The sequence below is a fragment of the Chenopodium album genome, chromosome 25 (assembly GCF_948465745.1).
Source record: "Chenopodium album chromosome 25, dcCheAlbu1.1, whole genome shotgun sequence".
Taxonomy (NCBI): Eukaryota; Viridiplantae; Streptophyta; class Magnoliopsida; order Caryophyllales; family Amaranthaceae; genus Chenopodium; species Chenopodium album.
Window position 1 is genome coordinate 1472486 of NC_137858.1, and position 23575 is coordinate 1496060.

The 23575-nt window shown below is 35.1% G+C and overlaps 2 protein-coding genes and 4 non-coding genes across 6 annotated transcripts; all 6 read right to left on the reverse strand.

Moving 5' to 3' along the window:
- Positions 1 to 2959: 2959 nt before the first annotated feature.
- On the reverse strand, positions 2960 to 6642 carry LOC145614291 (F-box protein PP2-A13-like). The gene is made up of 3 exons (XM_081669319.1): positions 6211 to 6642; positions 4488 to 4606; positions 2960 to 3501 (listed from the first exon to the last, which is right to left on the reverse strand). The coding sequence occupies exons 1-3, from the start codon at positions 6589 to 6591 to the stop codon at positions 3087 to 3089; spliced, it is 915 nt and encodes a 304-aa protein (XP_081525445.1). The 5' UTR covers positions 6592 to 6642; the 3' UTR covers positions 2960 to 3086.
- A 5606-nt stretch (positions 6643 to 12248) lies between these two features.
- On the reverse strand, positions 12249 to 16302 carry LOC145614369 (DNA-directed RNA polymerases II, IV and V subunit 6A-like). The gene is made up of 6 exons (XM_081669417.1): positions 16169 to 16302; positions 13917 to 13950; positions 13663 to 13832; positions 13520 to 13571; positions 12839 to 12906; positions 12249 to 12738 (listed from the first exon to the last, which is right to left on the reverse strand). Exons 1-6 carry the CDS (start codon positions 16201 to 16203, stop codon positions 12669 to 12671), a joined length of 429 nt encoding a protein of 142 aa, XP_081525543.1. The 5' UTR covers positions 16204 to 16302; the 3' UTR covers positions 12249 to 12668.
- LOC145615880 (small nucleolar RNA snoR69Y) lies at positions 14447 to 14538 on the reverse strand. The gene has a single exon (XR_014107455.1). It is a non-coding gene; the product is annotated as a small nucleolar RNA snoR69Y (small nucleolar RNA).
- Positions 14723 to 14814, reverse strand: LOC145615881 (small nucleolar RNA snoR69Y). The gene has a single exon (XR_014107456.1). It is a non-coding gene; the product is annotated as a small nucleolar RNA snoR69Y (small nucleolar RNA).
- On the reverse strand, positions 15013 to 15107 carry LOC145615882 (small nucleolar RNA snoR69Y). Its single transcript, XR_014107457.1, has one exon. It is a non-coding gene; the product is annotated as a small nucleolar RNA snoR69Y (small nucleolar RNA).
- LOC145615878 (small nucleolar RNA snoR69Y) lies at positions 15293 to 15387 on the reverse strand. Its single transcript, XR_014107453.1, has one exon. It is a non-coding gene; the product is annotated as a small nucleolar RNA snoR69Y (small nucleolar RNA).
- Positions 16303 to 23575: the final 7273 nt, after the last annotated feature.

Genomic DNA, 23575 nt, shown 5'->3' on the forward strand with positions numbered 1-23575 from the left:
CTGAGGCTAGATTGACCCGATATAACCTGATCCTAATTAAACCCGAGACATGATTTGACCCAACCCGAACCCAACTTGAATACCCAAATTGACAACTCTACAATAATACACGAAATCGGAGCGATTTAGGAGGTGTCGGGAGCTGGTGTTGGAATTTCACGGAACATTACGGGATGAATCCCGGGATTATATAATATTGTGTGGACCCATGTATGACCATTATCCGGCAACGCAAAGGCCCCGTGAGAGCTTATAGCCAATACAAGAGGCATGTACGAAAACGGGTAAAATGACCATTTAAAAACAAATTGGATGGTTCCACCCACCCAATTAAACTCTCGGAGGGTATTAGGGACCATGGTAAACATCTCGGAAATTTTTATTTACGGGCGAAAAAAGGTCAAAGTAAAAATTACAAAATTGAAGGCTATGTAATCAACAGTAGAAAAACGATCATTTTACCCGTTCACTACTTGTAGTGATTTCGTAAAATCAAACCTACCACGGACGTTTATGACAACATATAATGATCATATATAGTTTCAAACGGCATTATATGACCCCGAGATGTATCCTTTAGAATCTCAAGACTTTTCGTCACTGGGCCCCGAAGCCTCAAATTTTCATCAAAAACGTAGATTATAGCCTTCAATTTTGTAATTTTTTTTACCTTTTTTCGCCCGAAAATAAAAATTGCCGAGATTTTTACTATGGTCCCTGATACCCTCCGGGAGTCCAATTGGGTCGGTGGAACCATCCAATATGCCCTTAAACGGTCATTTTACCTGTTCATTACTTGTAGAGATTTCGTAAACTCAAGCCTACCATGGACTTTTATGACAACATATAATGATCATATATGGTTTCAAACGGCATTATATGACCCCGAAATTTATCCTTTAGAATCTCAAGGCTTTTCGTCACCGGACCCAAAACCTCAAAATTTCCTCAAAAACATGGATTATAGCCTTCAATTTTGTAATTTTTTGACATTTTTTCGCCCGAAAATAAAAATTTCCGAGATTTTTACCATGGTCTCTAATACCCTCCGGAAGTCTTATTGGGTCGGTGGAACCATCCAATATGCCCTTAAACAGTCATTTTACCCGTTCATTAGTTGTAGTGATTTTGTAAACTCAAGCCTACCATAGACTTTTATGACAACGTATAATGATCATATATGGTTTCAAACGGCCCAATAAGACCCCGAGATGTATTCTTTAGGGTCTCATGGCTTTTCGCCAACGGGCCCCGAAACCTCAAAATTTCCTTAAAAAGCGTGGATTATAGCCTTCAATTTTGTAATTTTTTTGACCTTTTTTTGCCCGGAAATAAAAATTGCCGAGATGTTTACTATGGTCCCTAATATCCTTCGGGAGTCCAATTAAGTCGGTGAAACCATCCAATATACCCTTAAACGGTCATTTTACCCGTTCACTACTTGTAGTGATTTTGTAAACTCAAGTCTACCACGAACGTTTATGACAACATATAATGATCGTATATGGTTTCAAACGGCATTATATGACTTCGAGATGTATGCGTTAGGGTCTCTAGGCTTTTCGCCACGGGCCCAATCAATAACCTCAAAATTTCCTCAAAAAGCATGGATTATAGCCTTCAATTTTGTAATTTTTTGATCTTTTTTCGCCCGCAAATAAAAATTTTCGAGATGTTTACCTTGGCCCCTGATACCCTTCGGGTGTCCGATTGGGTCGGTGGAAGGTGGAACCATCCAATATGCCCTTAAATGGTCATTTTACCCGTTCACAACTTGCAGTGGTTTCGTAAACTCAAGCCTACCACGTACGTTTATGACAACATACAATGATCATATATGGTTTCAGACGGCATTATATGACCTTGAGATATATCCCCTAGGGTCTCAACACTTTTTGTCACCGGGCCCTGAAACCTCAAAATTTCCTCAAAATGTGTGGATTATAGGCCTGCAATTATAAATTATGATGAAGTATTTCTTTCAAATACCATAGCCACAAAGCTTTAGTTTTAATTTATTTATTTATATTTTTTTTGAAAAATGTAGAAATACACTAGTACTTCTTATAAAGGAGGGTCAAGCAATCCGGTCATACAGATCGAATTCAAATCAGATTAGTTCTGTTAATTTGCAATTGTAGATATTTCACTCTAGGTTCAAATGGGTTCATGGTTCACTACTTTTGTATCAAACTTGCCAAATTAGATCTTGGGGTTACAATGTTGGAATACTAGTCGTAAAGAATGTCTTAAATTGCTGTTGATAAGTGTCTTTCTCAATGGCCCAACGCCTCTTAAGTAGTCTCAGCCCCAAAGTACAAATTTTTTTTACTCTTTGTGATCTCTTGTCGTCGCACTGTCTGTTGAAGTGTTGTATCATCTAGACATGGCTCAAGCGTCTCTAAACAATGTTGGAACGCCATCAACCCGGAGCTTATAATGTGCTAGGGAACCTCATCATGTAAGGCAAAACCATAGAACCAACTTAGCATCAGCGATGAGTTACCACATGATGGAAACATGATAGCTGATTTATAACTCTTTCCCATTGCATTATCTATGCAAATACTGAAATACATAATACTATGTACATATTCTTCGACGGCTATTGTCATACTGGATATTCAGATTTGACATCTGTATGTATATATTGGACATGCTCTTGTTCTGTATCCAGAACAAAAAATGACTAAACACAAAAAAATTATAGCCTTGAATCCTTAATTCACTGCATTCTTGAAATCAAACATAATCTGAACATAAATAAGGTACAAAATTTAAACAACTTTAATACAAGAGCTTTTGAAACCAAACAAAAACAATCTTCTGGAGGACTCTAAAAAACCTACTAGCTACTACCTTCTGAATTCCTAGATCACTTATACAAGTAGAAATGCTAAGGATCACTCAATCTGCATAACAGAACAGCTATGAGCTAATGAAGCCAAGCTCGCCCTAGAAAAACAGACATCTTGACTATGTACATGAAAAAGCCCTTATATAAATATACAACCAACCTACTATGATGAACCACTACTCTGTATAGTTCTATCATTTTTCTCACTATATGACATATCTAAGAAAATTTATCTAACTTTATGGGCTATACTCTTGGGTAGAATCATGACAGAATCGAAAGATAGACCACCTTTGATGTGAGTACAATCGATTTGCCTAGCTGAAAACTTTATCTTTGTCAATTTATCAGGTTCCTTGATGACAAAATCTCCTGCATGGTAGAGGATCCATGATCCTGGAGTATCCAAGTAGCACTCTGACGAAGCATGCTGACCGTCTGATGTTGTCAGCTGAAATCGGACAGGTTTTAGGTTCCATCCATGTATATGTTCAACATTACATGAGCGACGACCAAACCTCTTAGAGGACTTGCCTAGCTGGATTCGAAAGAATAGACTATATGTCCCTGCTGGGAATTTGAATTCAAGTTCCCCACACACTTCAAACCACCAAATCTGAAGAAGATATGCAACTGTCTGGAATCTACTAGCAAAAAAGAAATTTAATCAATCAACCGCTTCATTTCATATCTACTATCAATAATAGAACTACAGAAGATCGTACCAGTTACACAATAATTGAAAAAACAAACATCAACAGTGTCTAAATGAAGGAATATATTCACCAATTCATCAAACTTTCTAGACAGCATATCTATACTTGTTCGCATTCGGTGTTTTATGGGATGGACGGTCATATTCAGTGCCCCCCCACACCCTCTTTTTCTTTACGTAAAATTCAATCTGTTCTCTTCATTATTCTAGGGGCAGACCGCACATGGTCTAATAAACTTAAAACAGATTTTGATCAAGTATCAGATACAATTTTTTCGATGACTTTAGTTCCTAAATGCTTATTCTGAATGTGACAGCAAGAAACTACGAAAACCTTTGTTTTCAAACAATGCATCCACCAAAATGTCAAAGTAATAACCGTTTTAACATTCATACAAACAACTTTTCTAGGAAAAAAAACAGAGTCTGATGTCTAACTGGTTCAATTCCAAAACGCTGTATTAACTTTCTAATAGCAGACAGGGAAGATAAAAGGAACCTAAGTACCTAACTTAGCTTACTGTTACTATGGGAATTTTCATCATTGACTAGCAACACAAAATTGGAATTCATGAAACTAATGGCGACTTCTACATACTAACAAGCTGATTTCGGTATACCAGGGGCTAATATCAACAGATTGGTCAGCAACTACACCCCTTCATCTCACCTAAGCCCCTTTGTCAAATTATCTACACTCAAACATAGATATAGAAACTTGACTCTTCATTTTAAACAAAAACCAAAAAAAAAATAGAATTTTGTTAAATACAATATACAAGTCTAACACTTGGGAGTACTTCATATTGAAGGGCACTTCAATATGTGACCAAATTCGATTGAAAGATAAATGTGACAAAATCTGAATCTAATACATTCAGAATGAAACCAAAGATGTGAAAGCATGCAGCTCACCTAGATTCCTCGGTGGGAATGTGATTCCAGTACCGCCTGTCATCTATGCCAGTAATTGACAAGGCCTTAGATGATATCGACACACATACACCTCCAGTATTCTTGTCCAGCCATACTTCCTACCAAGCAGAATCCAATAAAACAAATCAGTATAAAAGTTCATACAGAGTTAATTGAGTAGATGATGTCTTTATTAGGCGGTTATACAATTCTAGACTGATAGATGTAAGAACATTCATAACCAATCAATTCATCTACAACGTTAAGTAAATCTAGCAGGTAGTATCATTTTCACAGGAATTTCAGAAAAACCAAACATCTGTGTATCAGAACAGCCTAATAGACGGCTAATATACAAACATCATTGTTAATAATGATTTGCTCTACTCCACAAAAGTTTCACACGTTTGTCAACATCGAAAATGACATTATATTAGTATTACAGTACTCCTAATAATCACACATTTTAGCTTCTCTGGTGAAGCACCTTAATCTTATCCTTATTGGCAAAAAAGCTTATCAACAATATTGCAATTCTTTGACATAAATCAACATCCATACAAGAAAATATCAAAGAAAGACATCAATTTCGAGTGAAACATCTAACCTATATAAAACACCTGTACGTACAATCCCTCTTTTCCTCCAATAATACAAAAGACTGCTTATGATTGACGTAATGTAAATTTTTTTTGATCTTGTCCGTTTACATATATAAACAGATCCTAACATAAAATTATTGGACTAAGGTAAGATTTTGTTGTTTTTATCATTTTCGAATGATTAATCCAGCATTCACGTCTCACTAAACTCGACTTCTACATGTACAACTAACACAAAGTACAATGAAGCAAACTTGACCTTGAAGGAAAAAAAAAACGCATATTTGTAAAATAAGTCAAGATTAAATTGACAATTTATCACCAACACATTCATGAATCTTTAAAAAAAAAAAATCTTTTAGCCTATCATCAAAGAACCAATTCGAGTTATTCAACCAAAAATAAACCTAGGGGATGGTAGGATTACTTAGAGTCTCACGATTGGTTTTATATTCTATCACGCGCCCTCACAGCATTGCTCTATCAGCTTGAAGTTTGGATGCAAATGAGTCTTCTCATGCTCAAGTACTCAACACTAAATATAAACAATAAATATACTCCTATTATAACCTAGCTATAATTTTGTACAAATCAACAAACTAATCCAAATATACAAGTGGATGACATTATTACCTTTATCTTACAAATTTTTATAACTTTTTTTCCATTATAGTAAGATACGGAGTTTTTTTTTTTTTTTTTTTTAAAGAACATGTGAATGTATTCATTGTTCTTTTGTTACAAAAAGTAAATTGTTTATTATAACTATAAACAACACCACTAATAATTTATAGTTTCATTTTCTTAGATTAATTAATTAACAATTTTTCTTTTGTTACTCAATAATTAGCAATTTAGCATTGAGATCAACTATCAAGAATTCAGAACATATTCCAACATAATATCACCATCTAGAATTAAATTAGCAGTAAACAAACATAAAACATATAGTAATAGTTCCTCCCACCAGATTTAAATTTCGTGTCTGGTTGTTAACATGTTCAAATTACGCTATCAACGTGACTATAAATTCCGAACAATTAGTAAGGGCACGATAACCCTTACGACAAATTAAGCTAAAAAAAAAAAGAGAAGCTAGAGAATATGAAATTATGAATCACCTTAGTGCCGGAATCAAAAAGGTTTGGACGAGATAGTTGGGCAAAAATATCCTTCTTAGTTAAACCCATCAATTTATCATTATTAATACTACCATAATTCTTCTTCTTCATATCATCATCATTTTCATTTTCATGATTCAATTCAGAAATCTTATCAACTATGAATGAATAATTCGTAGGAAGTTTTTTCTCCCAGATAAAATCAGCCGAAGAAGCGCCACGAAAGGCCCGATTTAATCGGGCCAACCGGCAAATCTCCGGCGGGTCAAAGTGGCCCAACACCATAGCTATACAACTTTCCGGTATGTCTTCAAGTTTCCGAAGACTTCCCGGCGAATCTCCGCCGTCGGTGGAGGATTCCGATGAAACTCCGGCACCCATTTTTTATTTTTTTGGGAAATGTGATTTGTTGGAGGAGAGGAGAAAAATGGTTGTGTATGTTATAAATAAAGTAGGCTTTATCCATATTTTTGTGATTTATATATGACTGCTATTTTGGTCGAATATTTTGTACCGGTCACGCCCTTTGGAATTTGCGTGACTATAACCCTCCTCACTAAAGTCGCCACAAGGGTCATTCGGTATCAATGTATCATTAAACGCGTAGGTAGAAGGTTACGTTCTCTTCAACTTAATATATGTATTGGCTTATTGGATGATGAACTATTATTGTTTTCCTTATTATTACTTGTAGATATTTATGTAATTAATAAATTCATAAATTTAAAGTCATATTAAGGTTACAATCAAATTCAAAATCAAACAAATACATATTGAATTGGACATATTATATTTCCTCTAGGAATATTAGTCTTCATGAATGAGATATGACATATTTACACATCTTTTTTCTAAACAAGTTGTTGTGTTAATGATTTATCTATCAATTTTTCATAGATCAGATTTGCAAAGATGGTTGTGGGTCATGCCTTATGTCAAGTCTGCATACTTTTGTTTTAGTTACCAGGTTGTTTGACCTAGGAAGCATACCTTAGCTTCCATATACGAAGTACTTCTTTAATTTTTAGCTGATTCTAAACCATGCAAATTGCTAAAATTTTATCTTATATGTTTCTTCTTATTTCATCACACCCACATCACATGTTATGTAGTAGTATAAAATTTGATAGTCAATAGTTTAGAAATTCAGGTTAGAAAGTCAATTTTGACAATTAGGTTGAAAATTTTGAAACAAATGGAATAAATGGTGATTCATGAAAAGTAGAAGTATGTATATAAATAAGAAACACTACAATACATTGATACATACGTTGGCCAATAGAAAAAACAAGGGAACAACTACAAGTGCATCATCCATGAAGTGTAATTTATTTATTTTTTTTTTTTTTTTTTTTTTTTTTTGACAAAGGAATGAAGTGTAATTTAGTTACTAGAAGTATGTATGACTACATGAGAATATTCTTAATGACGAATTTGCGTGCACTCCAACGAATTTCCTAGTTGTACTAAAAATAATTAATTATACTACTATACACTACTCCGTAGTAATTAACTAATTAATTAAATTAGCTAGTTGTAAACTCACATATTATTATTGATTAGTGAAAATATACTCCGTATATACTTCGTACTTGGATAATGTTTATTATATTTCGATCAAATCTAGCATTTATATTAATAATCATAGTAAAGGTAATTGATGAGCGTAATTATGTCCAAGACGAAATTATAGGCAGTATCAATAATAATGCAATCCAGGTGCTAATTAAAACATCCAGATGTCACCTAATTTATAGAAACTCTTCAATATTTTCTAATTACGGGAAGAAATTAAAAACAATAATGTTACTTAAGAAACAAAGTCAGACACTATCAATCATGGTACTTAACTGTTTAGATTTCCAGTTGTCATTAACTAAAACATTTGACAATAAGACAAGCTTAATTACATGGCTGTTTTCCACATGCTAATGATAGTGATAGATAATGAAACTTAAATGGATTCTTAAGTATAAGCGACGAAAGAAAGTTTGATCACATATAAACTTCGGAGTTTCATTCTAAAACCAATTGATAATATCGTCTAAATAATTAATCTTAACATACATGAAGATTGCGAGTGTTCGTGGATAGGGCGGGTTGACAACGAAGGATAAATTAAACAAAGTGGGACCTATCAATCCCTAGATATTTACTTGGAAGTAGCCCTTAATTAATTAGTAGGCTTGTTTTAGTACGCTACGTATATATGCCACTAGCAGTCTAGCACTAACTATACTCATACTCGGATAAGGAGGCCGACATTTAAATTTCGTGGATAGCAATTTTTTATATTTTTTGTAATGATAGAAAACATAGACTATCAATTAAATAATTTTTTCTTTTTGGTAGAAAAAAATCAGACTAATGTAAATAATGCCCAGTCTAATGATATTTTATGTATCATCTACAAAATTTAACTAATTAAGTTAATATCCACTTCATTTTATTACTTTTTTCATTCGATTTGATTCTTTGTTCTATGTATTTATTCTCCATATTAGACTTGCTTAACCTATTACTCAAGTCCCAACCAATGGCGATTCTTAAGTTCATACTCCCTCCGTTTTTTTTTAATGACACATTTTAACCGACATGGAGTTTTAGGAGATTTTATTGACTTTAATAAAATAAGATGTTAGTGGGGTAGGTTGGAGGAGTGAGAAATGATAAAGTAAAAGAATGTGAGAGGAAGTGGGGACCATGAAAGGAGTGAGAAATGATAAAGTAAGAGATAGTGGGGTGAAGATATATTATTAAAATGTAAGGAATTTCTAAAAGAGAAAGTGTGTCACTTAAAAAAAAACGACCGTTTAAGAAAAGTGTGTCACTTTAAAAAAAAAACGGAGGGAATATTATTTGGTTTCAAAGTAGAACCAAGTAAATCGATTCAAGAATAGGAAAACCCGTCTTTAGTTGACTCACCACCTAGCTAAGAAAGTAAGAATATTGAAAACAGTTTAATAAGTTAATTTCAAAATTTTGCTCCATAGAGGATGCAATACGTACTAGATTTAAGATAATTCACTTTGTTTACGTATTACATAATTTTGTATTCACATATTATGCAATATATTCCTATACTATATATACACATTACAAAAATGTCATCAAACATTTTATGTGGCGAATCTAAGCAACTATTTGATTCACATTGCGATAATACAAAACTTAGTTGATCTTATCCAATTCTATAGTGCTATTACCCCCAATAACATTATTTTTAGGATAATTAATTACACTTTTCTAACTCTCTAATCTATTTTTAATTGTTCCTTTTGCTTTCGTGTGAAAAAGAGAATCTAACCACTTAAAAGTTAATTTATTCTATAAATTTTCCACTTTATTCCAGATGTTTACTAACCATTTTTATTTTATTTTTGTATCACATTCACTTCTTAACAAGAGGTGTCTTTTCATCTTAGTTTAAGGGCAAAGGAACATTAGGCCACCTTTTCCTACAATAGAAAAACATAAAGTGAACATGCTTTGCCAACAAGGCGTAAAGGCCCATTATTAGAAAAATTTTGGATTAGATTAGTAGAACTAATTATTATTAAGAGACTAGCTACTTTACTAAGTGGCACAATATTTGACCATAAAATATACGTAGTACAAAGTATCTAAGCTATTGTAAGTTTCGTCTTTAAAGTTATAACTATTAAGTCAAAAAATTTATGACTTGATCATTGGTCTTTGATGACTATTATCTTTTTAATTTTATCAACAATATCTAAATTATGTATATCATTGTGCCTAATTGTTATAAAATACGAGTAATATTATTTAACAATATAATAAAGAAGGGAATTTTATAGAAAATTGTCTTAATACCCAAACATTTTTTAAACACTACTTGCAATTATATGTTATTTCTATTAAAAATAAATAAATAAATAAAATTATATGTTATTTCTACTAGTAGATATTATTTGTAGTGATTGCACCAATTATATCAGACAAAACCTTAATCTACAAAACTTATTATTATAATTAGGGTAATAAAAGATCTAGAAGTGGAGAATTATTGTGCATTATCGAGCATGATCTAAGCTATTCCATTATGTGTTTGTCTAAACAACACAAAAAAAAAAAAAAATACCAAAAATAATTGAATGATTTTTAATTGAATTTATGACGTGGTAATAGTCAGCTACACACTTGAGCCACATATATAAAATATCTGCCATGTTTCAGAGGAAATCAAAATTATTTGTATTAAATTATATGATTATTGACTAGTTGACTACCAATTATGCCGACTTGTTGTAAATTAAAACAAGAATTAAAACAAGATAGATAGTTTGTTCCTAGTTTCTTAGAACGGGAAGGTTAAGAAAGATTCATGTGCAACTTTTCAAACTAATATACTAGTACTTCCTATTGTTTTGTATGAAAATAAACTTTCATTTCAGAAAAAAAAATTAATGTTAAAAAAAGGATGTACATTTATTAATTAAAAATATGCTTAATGGTTAATATTTGGGATAAAAATACAACATATTTTATGGGAAAATTACAACATTAATCATTAATAAATTAAAAGGCATATAAGTACAACACTAACCATTGGTCGATATCATTTTAATAACAATGGTTAGTGTTGTAAATTTAAAATGTTGTAAAAAAATTTATGGGAAAAATAATAAAAATTTACAACGATATCATTTTAATAACAATGGTTAGTGTTGTAAATTATTTTATAATAACATACTAATACATGTGATCGATTTAAATGTACTGTATAAATAGATCGACAAAAGTCAAATTGTTACAATTTTTATGAAAATTAATAGAGTTAACACTTTTCACTGTAAACCTACTTTCACCAAAGTGTCATCAAGTGTACTAAAAAAATCGAAAATTTGATAAATGTCTTCCTCAATAACCAATTCTTACCATTCATGATGCTTGTGTTGGTTCAATTAAGTGTCACTTTCATTATAAATTAATCGAAAACAAAATATTTGTGTCGCAATCTAACAATAAGAGTAGGTCCAATTGTAGCAAAAAGAAACAACAAACTTTATTATTATCACAAAGAAAACTTAGGGTTATGTATAACCAAGGTCCCCAACCAACCAAACGTGACATACTTCTTAGAGTAATAAGCTTGTATAAATGGATAAGTGGATATACAAGAATTCTAGTCAGAAGACTAATTGAGAGCCTCACCAAACATGCAAGAGGCAAGCAACGTCTTCTCGTATCGAATCACAACAATGCGTTCTTTGAATTATTATGTTTAGATTTTTATCCGTATACGTATACAAATTACAATTACGAGTAAGGCATGTGTGACTGAAAAGATTTAATGTACAACTAGTACATGAACCTGATAAATTTTTGGTCTGATTGATTATTAATTGAGTGAATTGAATGAAAACAAACTCTTGACAATCGTTTAGAATTTGAATTCTTGAACAATAACAATCAATTGTTTGGGATAATAATTCTGAACAACTTGCATATGCATATATACATTGTAACATTTTTAATAATATCATTCTGATTTCAATCTATCTTATCTCAATAACATTCAAGATTTTCTATCAGAAAACACACAACATTCAAGATTAAAAAAATCTTCCATAATAATAATTTTTGCCTTCTAAATAAATTAGTATTATTTCATTTGGAGCAATATGTTACAAATTAGACATAAAGTTGCTAAATGTAGTGTATACTGTATTTTTCTTTCTTACAAAGGAGAAAATCCGATTATATGGGGATTAAGCTTTACTCTCTTAAGCATCCTTACACAACTATCTTATTTGGTAGATCAATAATTGGTACACATACAGCGTTGGATTGTTTTTGTCAATTGCAACACAGCCAACCAATTTTTTTTTGGCAGTGCTGTATCCAAAATCCAAATGGTAATGTAGCCAAAATTCGACCGACCTCGGACATTATACTCATTTATATATCTATAAAGATTTGACATACGTGTATCTTGTAAGTGTAGATCTAACTATAGGACCAACTCAATAATACATACTACACGTATTTACTGCTTTCATTATCAGACTATGGAGTTGACGTTCTAAAGAAAATATATTTGATCTCAAAATCAATAAACAAGAACGCACTGTCCATGTGAATATACGATACAAATATGATTTTAGGTTCATTCAGACTCCAATTCTTTGGTAGTCCGAATACCCCGTAAAACAAGCACCCTAGAAAGGCTAGAATCCAGTCATCAATTGTCCACTTACACGAATTGATACTAGGACCGATGATCTGATATCAGACCCAAACACGACGATGGCAGCACTACTTATTAAGCTAATAAATCCACAGCTATTACATTGATCATATTAAGTTAACAAAATATTCACAATAGCATTCCATGGCTGTTATGTTCTAAATTCCATATATCCACAAGCCATCTCAAAGCTAATATTAGCTAATATTACCCGAATAGCAATGACTTCAAGAGTAGCTCTGCTCTCTCAGTCACCTCCTACCTGCCTCTTCCAAGAATCTTCAACAATCAATTCATCCACTCCCCAGTCTTCATAACTGTAGAGAATTTACAAAACGATCAAATTAACCATTCTATGTTTCTCAATTAAAACAAATACAAATGGAGATAACACATTGCATTCAACCAAAGATGTACCTTCCATCAGGCAAGTAACGACGAATAGTAAATGGTATCTTGCGCTGTCGAAGTTCCTTCATAGCAATCTGATTTCCCATAAAGAAAAGAAACATTCAATATCATCAATGCACAAAGAAATTTGATGGCATCTCAGACCCCACAACACAAAATTTAATGCCTTGAATAACTAAATTTTGGGAAGAGATGATTCACTGTTTGCATGAATTTGAGTTCTCATGAGAATTTCCTCTATACATAACTTTAGCTAGAAATTATTTTGGAAAAAGGAAAAAGAAACAACTGACAAACTGAATCCATATTCCATACAAACAAGCAGAATAATCCTCCGGTCCTCCCAGATCTCAGAAAGGCAAGCAAGTTAAGAGCACACACTGAGAAGGCTGAAGTCTTATGCAAAGAATCACCCCCCCCCCCCCCAACACCTCCCTGTTACAAGTCATTGCACCAAGAAGCAAAAAAACAATGCCATCCTAGTCCTCACTGCAACATGCTGATACGGCTAATCATCACATCTCTGAATAATTTGTTATTAATTTCCTTAAAAAGCTATGAACTGAAAGAGCATTCCACCCCCCCCCCCCCCCCTCCCCCTCTCTCTCAACCTTGGCATATGTTAGGGAAGTGACAAGAAACAATAAGAAAGGATCGGGCATAAAGGGTTCAAAGAAAAATAATCACCTCAAGTGGGTCAGTTTCACCTTCCAATTCAACCATGACCGGGGCATTCATACTGCATAGCCATAAATATTCCATTGATCAGTAAATACAGTGTTCTATAACACACTTTTTTATTAATGAATTGACAGTCTAGTTGTACAAACCTGATCTGAAGTGCACGTGTCCCTAGAATTCTAGCTCGCTCATACTTTGTCATGTATTTAGATGTCTTCCTCTGCTGCTTCTCTTTTGCCTCCCCTTCTCTGTCTTCACCTTCTATAAGAGGATCATTCAAGTCATCATCTGGCTGTAAGGTCTCTTCTTCCTCCCCTTCCTAAATACAGTGCCAAATCAAGATGAGTGGGCTATTACTATAATCATGAAACAAGACTTAGTCATATAGTTAAAGACTTTTTACCTCAATTTCAGGCTCCGGGGGCTCTTCCTCATACCTGTAAATCAACCCACCATTTTTGAATCAGTGAACATGAAATTTTCAACTTTTGTTCACTATAGTCTTGAGTGCAACAAGTAATACAAATAAATAGCCCACGATTAACCCAAAACATCAAACTTCAATCGTACAGTGGTGTAATTACTATTTACCATTGCAAATGAACCTAATACATTACTATCCAGTTGTTTCCCCTTTTATTTATTCTTATGCGGAGAATGGTGAGTGTTATGTGCAAATAAATACAATTCTAACAAAAGAAAACAACCACTTCCCAGATCTTCACAAGACTTCAATGGCTGGGATACGATGTGTCGAATTAAAAATCAACTCAAAAAAGAAAGTGGATACACAAGATCCTCTAAATCCATGTTTTAATTCAATTCCTGGAGGAGGAGATTTGTTTGTTATTTTGATAGAAACCAGGCAGACATACATTTCATCAGATTTTGCAGCAAGTTTTGCAACTTATTAAAATGAATCCATTGTACATTTTAAAGCTCAGACAAAATGAACAAGTATTTTCCCGGACCTACAAAAGATCTCAAAGAGCTGGGATTAGACATTTGTCATCATCGCAATACAAAAAAAAAAAAAAAAAAAAAAAAAGCTACTAAACAGATATTGGATTGTAGTTCCCGAGTGATGCTTGTTTAAAGATGTAAGCAAAAGGTCGTTATTTTAATTGTAAAACCATGAAAGAACACACATTTTAACATTAGATTATCCCTTTGCTTCTCATTTTTCTACTCTTACAAATATATACATTCTAAAGCTCACACAAAATAAACATATCTATTTCCCGGACCTACAAAAGATCTCAAAGAGCTGGGATTAGAAATTTGTCATCATTGCATCCTTAAAAAAACCCAAAAATGAAGAGTGGGTTAGAGGGCCTCCCTATGCTAAGTTTGTTTTCTGAAAAAGTCAGTAAATGGCGCATGCATATTTAAACACAACTGCTGAACAAACATTACAAAACTAGTCTCTCTAATTCTTTCCCTCTCATTTTCATCTTTTGAGAAAATAAGGTATGCAACATTTTTGCAATTGGATACTTTATTAAAGCTCAGACAGAAAAAACAAAGTATTTTCCCGGGTCTACAAAAGACCTCAAAGAGCTGGGGTTAGACATTTGTCATCTTCGCATTGATAAAAAAAATATAATGGAAACTAAGGCAACAAAAACAGATTAAAAGGATCTCCAATTAGGTAATGTTTGTTCAGTAAAAAGTGGGGAGAGCAGGCGGTACAACGAACACACATTTCAACAATTGGGTTATTCCAATTCTTTTACTTCTATTGCAAGGGTAAATGTGTGATTTGTAAAATGAATACATTCTATAGCTCAGACAAAATGAACATATGTATTTTCCCGGACCTACAAAAGGTCTCAAAGAGCTGGGATTAGACATTTATCATCATTGCCACTAAAATTGTTCACAACAGCTCAAGAACTAAAGAAACGATTGTGAAAAAGGTCTTCCTTTGCAAAGTTTGTTCATTAGAAAAATAGAAAGTGATAAAAGATGTAGTTAGTGGTATTACATAAACCATGATTGAACACACAATTCAACAAACTAAATTCCTCGCATCTCGCAATAAACGGTGGTTCACAGATACATCGAGCTGTAAAGGATAACTTCTACCTTATATAACTTGAGGGTAACAATGACCAACAAATCTTCTTATTATATTAAGAATTAACAAAACCAATTAATACGAAAACCTAAACTTGTTTGAGCTACTTTAGTCATCCCCATTAGCTAAAGACTGTATCTAAATACTCCTATACTCTCGAAACCACATTTTCTTCAATAATTTGAATACAACTGTTAAAAAGTTAATACTCCCCAAAAAAAATAATTGCAGATTTTACAACAAATTACAAAACAACAAACCTAAAAAACTTCATAGCAAATATTGGGAAGCACGACTCAAATTAAAGTACAAACAAGTGAACAACATTACATTATCGAGTATAAATTAGCACACTCCAATTTCAGCTCAAGACTCGTAATATTACGAAAATTAACAGCAAATAAATGACAGAAAAAAATACGATGATTAAACATTAAGAACAACAACAAAATCCAATAAACTATTGCATTCAATTCACTCAAACCCTAACCTAATAATTAACACGGAAACATGTAATTAGCAAGAAAAATACGATAAATCGCGAAAAAACATGAATTGATTAAAGGAGAAATTACCCCATATCCATGTCATTGTAATCATCGTCCGCCATTGAAGATAGTTGAAGCTTGCCTGAAACAAACGCAAAAAACCTAAATTGGTTCTTGGTCGGAAGAGAGAGAGAAAAAAAGCAGAAAATTGGGAGTTGTGGTGAAAGAAGAGTATTTCTTGGGCTTTAATAATAACAAAAATAGTAAGACCGACCTAACCCTAAAAATGGAACTAAGAATTTTATTCATTGGGCCTTTTCTATTTTATTTTATTTTGGGCTGGACTATTGTGTTATCTAAACGGGCTTCTATAATAGTTTTTGTGTTTGGATTTTAATTTTGAACTCATGTCAAGTAACAGCCTAAAGGGTCATAATAAGGTTTATTATGATTTGTACGTAGTACTCCGTAAGTAGTAAGGCCTATTCTTTTGAGTTTCTGGACAAAGCATAGCAGATTTCAGCAAAGCAGGGCCTATATCAGTTGAAATTTGTTCAAATTTTAATATGACAAAAAATTGGTGATCACATGCTACATCATACTTCCAAAAATGAATAGTTTAGGGACAAGCTAAAATACATCACCCTTGATCATCAAATGAATTTTGGTTTTCACCTATCGGGAGGCATTCTAAATATATAACTTGATTGTTATTTCTCAAACATAAAGTATATAATACTTAGTTGTTTACTTGTTTAATTGGTTTATGGATTATTGGTTGCGTCATATATTATACAACGGTTGCACATTTAATAATTGTCCCTAAATTCATCATTTAATAAAATCCAATGGTTTAGACAAGGCCTATAGGCCACACATCCTAAATCAAGTATATCCAAGATTTAATAAGAAATGAAGCATGCATCACTCTTTATCAAACTAGCATCTACTTGTATGCTGTATTATCTTCTTGTCTAAAGAATCACAATAATTATTCACTATCAACAACTACTAGTCTACTATGATAATGAGTTGATGATAGTCCCACATCATAAAATTGCTCTTATTAGCTTATCTCACGTGAATTTACGTTCCTTATATATTACCTCTGACCAATTGAATGATTCATTAATACCTTTTTTTTTAAAAAAAAAAAATAACGAGCATTATCATTAATTCATGACATTTTGACCTAACATAATGAACTACTCAATATATCCAACAAAAAAAAAAAGAGCAATTTCCTTATTTAGTAATGGGACCCATGTCACGTAAGAGATGGCCCACATTTATGCTTACCAAATGTCTTTTTCATCTTGGAAACATTCTTTGATTTCAAAGGAGACCTTCCAAAGATGCATAAATTCGAACCATGTTGGAAGAAAAGTATTTTCTTTTCTAGGGTGAATTTTATGAATGATTTTATAGTCTTGCTACTTGTAACTTTTTTTTTCTTAAAGAAAATAATAAGCGAGAAGGAAATAGTGCGAAAAATTGGAGAGAATGGTATTAAGATGATTGTGATAGATATTATAGGATTATTATAATATTTGTCGCAGAGTAGGATATATTTGTATATCTTTGTGATATAGTTTGTATTCTTATCATACTAGGTTTCCTAACAAGATTAGGACTAGTATTGTAACACTATATATATTATTCAATGGTACACACTCCAACCCAAGGAGTTTTCCCGGAATCTAACATGGTATCACAGCCTAGATTTTTTTAGGGTTCCACAAATTTTTTAATTTTCTAAAAAAATCCGATCCTTTCTTCCGCCACACTCTTCTTTTACGTGGTTATTCATCACCAATTTTTGCTACCTTCTTTGTCCTTCTTGCCGCAAGTGTGACGAGTGTTTCCAGTAGCAGCCTTTTGTCTTTTGTTTTTCCTTAATTAACAATGGCCAAAGATGATGGACCACCTTCCCCACCTCCTCCTCCACCTTCCAACGACTATCACCCTGCTAATTCTATTAGCAATATCAAGAATGAGGTGCCTGAAATTCTTGATCGTGACAAAGGGAATTATGGTAGTTGGGTAGAACTCTTTGAGATTCATTGTCATTCCTGCAATGTTATCGACCATATAGATCCAAAATCATCTCGTCCTACGGACCTCACCACGGCGCAGTGGAACCGCCTTGACTCAATTGTGAAAAAGTGGATTTATAATACAATTTCTGCAGATTTACGAAGCACGGTGTTGTACAAGAATGCCACGGCACAAGAAACTTGGGATAGGCTCGCTAATATTTTTCAAGACAATGGTGAAATTCGTGCTATTTATCTTGAAAATCAGTTTAACAATTTGTTTGTTGAGAATTTTCCAGATGTGTCTTCTTATTGTCAGAAATTGAAGGAATTAAAAGATCAACTTGCTAACGTTGGTCAACCCGTGTCCGAGAGAACCTTGGTGTTACGTCTTTGTGCCGGATTAATTGACTCAGACTATGATGGAGTGGCTCAGTCCATCACTCAAATTCGACCTCTACCCGGATTTGATGAAGCAAGATCAAGAATTTTGTTAGAGGAGTCTCGAAAATCGGCAAAGGACAACTCCGGGCAAGCGTTTCTCACGCAAACAACCAACACCACCACCACCACCACCGCGGCAACCGGCCAGCAGCAGCAACAGCCACCGCATCAGCACGGCAGGGGTGGTGGCGGCAGTGGACGTGGCAGCAGCAGCAAAGGGCGGGGTGGCAAACCCAAAGGCAAGGGCAGAGGCCGTGGTCAGCAACAGCAGAACCAAACGGCCCAGGCCCAGACCACCCCACCCAACCAAACAGGCCCAACACAGCAGCAACTCTGGGCCAGTTTTCAGCAATGGGCTCAGCATCAGACTTGGGCCAGACCGCCACCTCCTTTCCCGGTCCAGCAGCACCAACAGTCCATCCTTGGACAGCCCAGACCGCAGCAGGCCTATACGGCCCAATATGGACAGCCCATGACTCCGACAGACTTGGCTTCTTCATTCTCTACAATGACACTTCCAAATCCCGACAATCAGTGGTACGTGGATTCGGGTGCCACATCTCACATGACGAACAATGCTGGTAATCTCTTACCCCTGTTTAATTTAAGCACTAAAAATCATATTTTAGTTGGTAACGGTCATCGTATTCCAGTAACCGGTTATGGTCATGGCTCCCTTCCCCACCCTAAAACACCTCTCATCCTTCGTGATGTCCTCCTTGCACCTCAACTCATTAAGAACCTTATCTCAGTTCGTAAATTTACTACTGATAATTCCGTGTCTATTGAGTTTGATCCTTTTGGTTTTTCTGTGAAGGATCTTCGTACGGGGAGACTAATAACGAGATGTGATAGTTCGGGAGATCTATATCCAGTCAAAACCACCAAGTCCACTCCGTCAACCTGTCTTGCTACTACCCTCACTGCTGTTTCCCCATCTACTTGGCATAGTCGTCTAGGACATCCTGGAGCTCAAGTTTTTAGCTTTCTTAAGTCTAAAAATTATATTTATTGTAATAAGGAGCGTGACTCCCAGTTTTGCAATTCATGTCAATTAGGAAAACACACTCGACTTCCCTTTGATAATTCAAATAACACTACTATTTGTGCCTTTGATATTATACATGCCGATTTATGGACATCCCCTATTCGTAGTGCTCAAGGTCACAAATATTATCTAGTCTTACTAGATGATCATACTCACTTTGTGTGGACCATTCCTTTAAAATACAAGTCTCAAGCTTTCCAATCTTTTATCAATTTCCGAAAATATGTTGAAACCCAATTTGAGCGTCAAATTAAAAGTTTTCAATGTGATCATGGTAGGGAATTTGATAATGACCCTTTTAAGCAAAAATGTATTGACCATGGAATGCTTTTCCGATTTTCTTGTCCACACACATCTTCACAAAATGGCAAAGCTGAACGTATGATTCGTACTCTTAATAATATTAAGCGTACTATTCTTTTTCATGCGTCTCTCCCCCCCTCGTATTGGTTTTATGCTCTTGAAACGGCCACTTATCTTCTAAATATTTTGCCCACAAAAGCACTTAAAAACAATACACCTGCTTTAGCCTTGTTTGGAAAAACTCCTTCGTATGATCACATCCGTGTCTTTGGGTGCCTCTGTTTTCCTAATTTATCTGCTACAGCTCCACATAAATTAGCTCCTAGATCTACGCCATGTGTGTTCTTGGGTTATCCTATTGACCATAGAGGGTATAGATGTCTTGATCTCACCACACATAAAATAATCATATCGCGTCATGTCACCTTTGATGAAGCAACTTTCCCATTCCGAAACTTAGCTCATTTCCGAAAGCATGATTATGATTTTTTAGGTGATGATACACCCTCACCCCATTTGTTGCATCCCATTCTTTACGCTCCGCAACAAACTAACCCAAACACACAAGGCCCAACTGCCAATCCTGTCAGCCCACAAATCTCCCCTATCCAACAGCCCACACACGGCCCACCTGCTCAGCAGCCCAGCCCCGTGTCACCTGCCCACCAGCCCAGACGCACGTCTGTCCAGCAGGCTACTCCGCAGGCTGGCTGCGGCAGCCCAGTCCCAGCCGCGGGTAGCCCGCGGACCCCTCTGCCCTCACCTCCCACGGCCAGCAGCCCCGGCCCAGCCACAGCAGCCTACTCTCCGCCACCGATGCGTGGCGTTCCTCCCATACAACCAACTCGACCACCACCTCCCTCGCCCCGGGTCACCCGTAGTCAACGTGGTATTTTTAAACCCAACCCGAAATATTGTAACCTCACAGTTCAACCTTCGGGTCCCACTCTTCATAAATCACCCCTTCCAAAGTCCTATAAACAAGCTTTACATGACCATAATTGGAATGCGGCGATGAATGATGAATATAGTGCTTTAATTAAGACAGGGACATGGGAATTGGTGCCTAGGCCTGCGGGGGTGAATATTGTTAATTGCATGTGGCTATTTAAACATAAATACAAGTCTAATGGTGACCTTGAAAGGCACAAAGCTCGTCTTGTATGTGATGGCAGGTCGCAGGAAATTGGTGTGGATTGTGATGAGACTTTCAGTCCGGTAGTTAAACCGGCCACTATTCGTACTGTTCTCAGTTTAGCTATGGCTAAAAAGTGGTCGATACATCAACTAGATGTCAAAAATGCTTTTTTACATGGTGACTTGCAGGAAACTGTTTATATGCGCCAACCTCCGGGTTTTATTGATCAGAAAACACCCACTCATGTTTGTCGACTCCGCAGGGCTCTCTATGGTTTGAAACAAGCTCCCAGAGCTTGGTACCAACGCTTTGCAAATTTTCTCATCAAATTGGGTTTTGTCATCTCTCAGAGTGACAACTCTCTATTTATTCTTCGACAGGGTGATGATATGGCATATTTGCTTCTATATGTTGATGATATTATATTAACTACCTCTTCTGACAAGTTGCGTGCAGGGATCATATCTCAGTTGCAAACTGAGTTCCCTATGACTGATTTGGGTCCGTTGAGTTATTTTTTAGGGATAGTGGTAACCCGTACTCCCTCTTATTTGCTACTTTCACAGGAAAAGTATGCACAGGAGATCTTAGAGCGTGCAGGTATGGGCTCATGCAAACCTGCAGCTACTCCAGTTGACACTAAGTCAAAGCTTAGTGCAGATGCAGGACCACCATTTCGGGATCCGACTTTGTATCGTAGTCTAGCAGGTGCTCTTCAGTACCTCACTTTCACTAGGCCAGATATTGCTTATGCGGTACAACAGGTGTGTCTTTTTATGCATGATCCTCGGGAACCTCACTTTGAGGCATTGAAACGCATTCTGCGTTATGTTCAGGGTACCATTGATCACGGCTTACATTTATATCCGACTGTTTCTCATCGACTTGTTACTTACACTGACGCTGACTGGGGAGGTTGTCCCGATACCCGACGTTCCACATCGGGCTATTGTTGTTTCCTTGGGGACAACCTCGTGTCTTGGTCATCTAAGCGTCAACATACTTTGTCTAAGTCGAGTGCAGAAGCGGAATATCGGGGCGTCGCGAATGTTGTCTCAGAGGCATGTTGGCTTCGTAATCTTCTACTTGAGTTACACTGTCCTCTACGGCAGGCTACTATTGTTTATTGTGATAATGTCAGTGCTATCTACCTTTCTGGCAACCCGGTACAACACCAACGCACCAAACATGTAGAGATGGATATTCATTTTGTTCGAGAAAAGGTTGCTTTGGGACAAGTTCGGGTTTTGCATGTTCCTACTAGATATCAGTTTGCAGACATTTTCACCAAAGGCCTACCACGAGATTTATTTCTGGAATTTAGGTCCAGTCTTAGCGTTCGCCCTCCTCCCGCTATGACTGCGGGGGTGTGATAGATATTATAGGATTATTATAATATTTGTCGCAGAGTAGGATATATTTGTATATCTTTGTGATATAGTTTGTATTCTTATCATACTAGGTTTCCTAACAAGATTAGGACTAGTATTGTAACACTATATATATTATTCAATGGTACACACTCCAACCCAAGGAGTTTTCCCGGAATCTAACAGATTGGTAGTCAAAATTGGAGTTTTCGTAGTAGCTAACAAAGTTTTACACACATTAATAGTAAGTACCAAATTGCGCAACATTGCATGTGAGTTATTGGCGTAAAAATGGTAATTCCAACTTGGGGAAAGTCACTACACAATTGACACTAGTGCTACACTAGTGTGACATTACTCCATAGTATACTTTAATGTTTTTTATTATATCCCCTCGGTGTATCGTATGTATAATTGCATATGTGACAATGATATAGTTTTGAACATGCGTTACATCCATACAATGTAAAAAAAATCTAGTTTGTTATCTAATAGTCCTATGAGCGACTTTTTTCACATAAAGGAATACTATTAGTAGCGTAATTTACATATTCCACTAGCTAAAAAGTTGGAATTTATTTGCTTTGTTATGATGAGTATGATCCTACCATGAAAGAGATACAAAAACCTCTTGAGAAGCTACCTTAGATTCAAAATGTGTGAAGTGTTTCAAAATTTTGATACACGCGGACTTTTTAATGCGAGAACACATAATATATGAGCTACTCTTACTCACTATTCAGTAGAATTCAAATCACACCACTAAATTTAGACATCCATATTCCTAAAGCAAAAGCTACCTTACTTGACTACTACTAGTAGTATTATGTATTCCTACTACTTAATCACTATCACGAGAAAAGGCATGGGAATTTCTAATTTGATTTTACATGTTTTTATTCTTATTGAATGCACTCCGTGTATGTACATACGATGGAACAGGGCAATTGTCGAATGTTGTTGGTTTGAAATGCCAACACAATATGATTTCGGTTTAATTGGACAAATTGATATAAAAAAATTATCTGCATGTTATTTTTTTACATTTTTTAAATTAAAATTGGACGGAGAACTTAACCGTGTCATGTAATTTAAAATATTGTTCATTATTAAGCATGAGAGTTGAGCCTTGGATTTGGATACACATCAACACAT

Coding starts and splice junctions, on each gene's coding strand:
- LOC145614291 (XM_081669319.1), bottom strand. CDS start 6,591: ATGGGTGCCGGAGTTTCATCGGAATCCTCCACCGACGGCGGAGATTCG. Junction 4,607..6,210: donor TTTTTGATTCCGGCACTAAG/GTGATTCATAAT, acceptor TCTGCTTGGTAG/GAAGTATGGCTGGACAAGAA. Junction 3,502..4,487: donor ATTCCCACCGAGGAATCTAG/GTGAGCTGCATG, acceptor TTTTGCTAGTAG/ATTCCAGACAGTTGCATATC.
- LOC145614369 (XM_081669417.1), bottom strand. CDS start 16,203: ATGGCGGACGATGATTACAATGACATGGATATGGG. Junction 13,572..13,662: donor ACACGTGCACTTCAGATCAG/GTTTGTACAACT, acceptor ATGGCTATGCAG/TATGAATGCCCCGGTCATGG. Junction 12,739..12,838: donor CGTTACTTGCCTGATGGAAG/GTACATCTTTGG, acceptor AATTCTCTACAG/TTATGAAGACTGGGGAGTGG.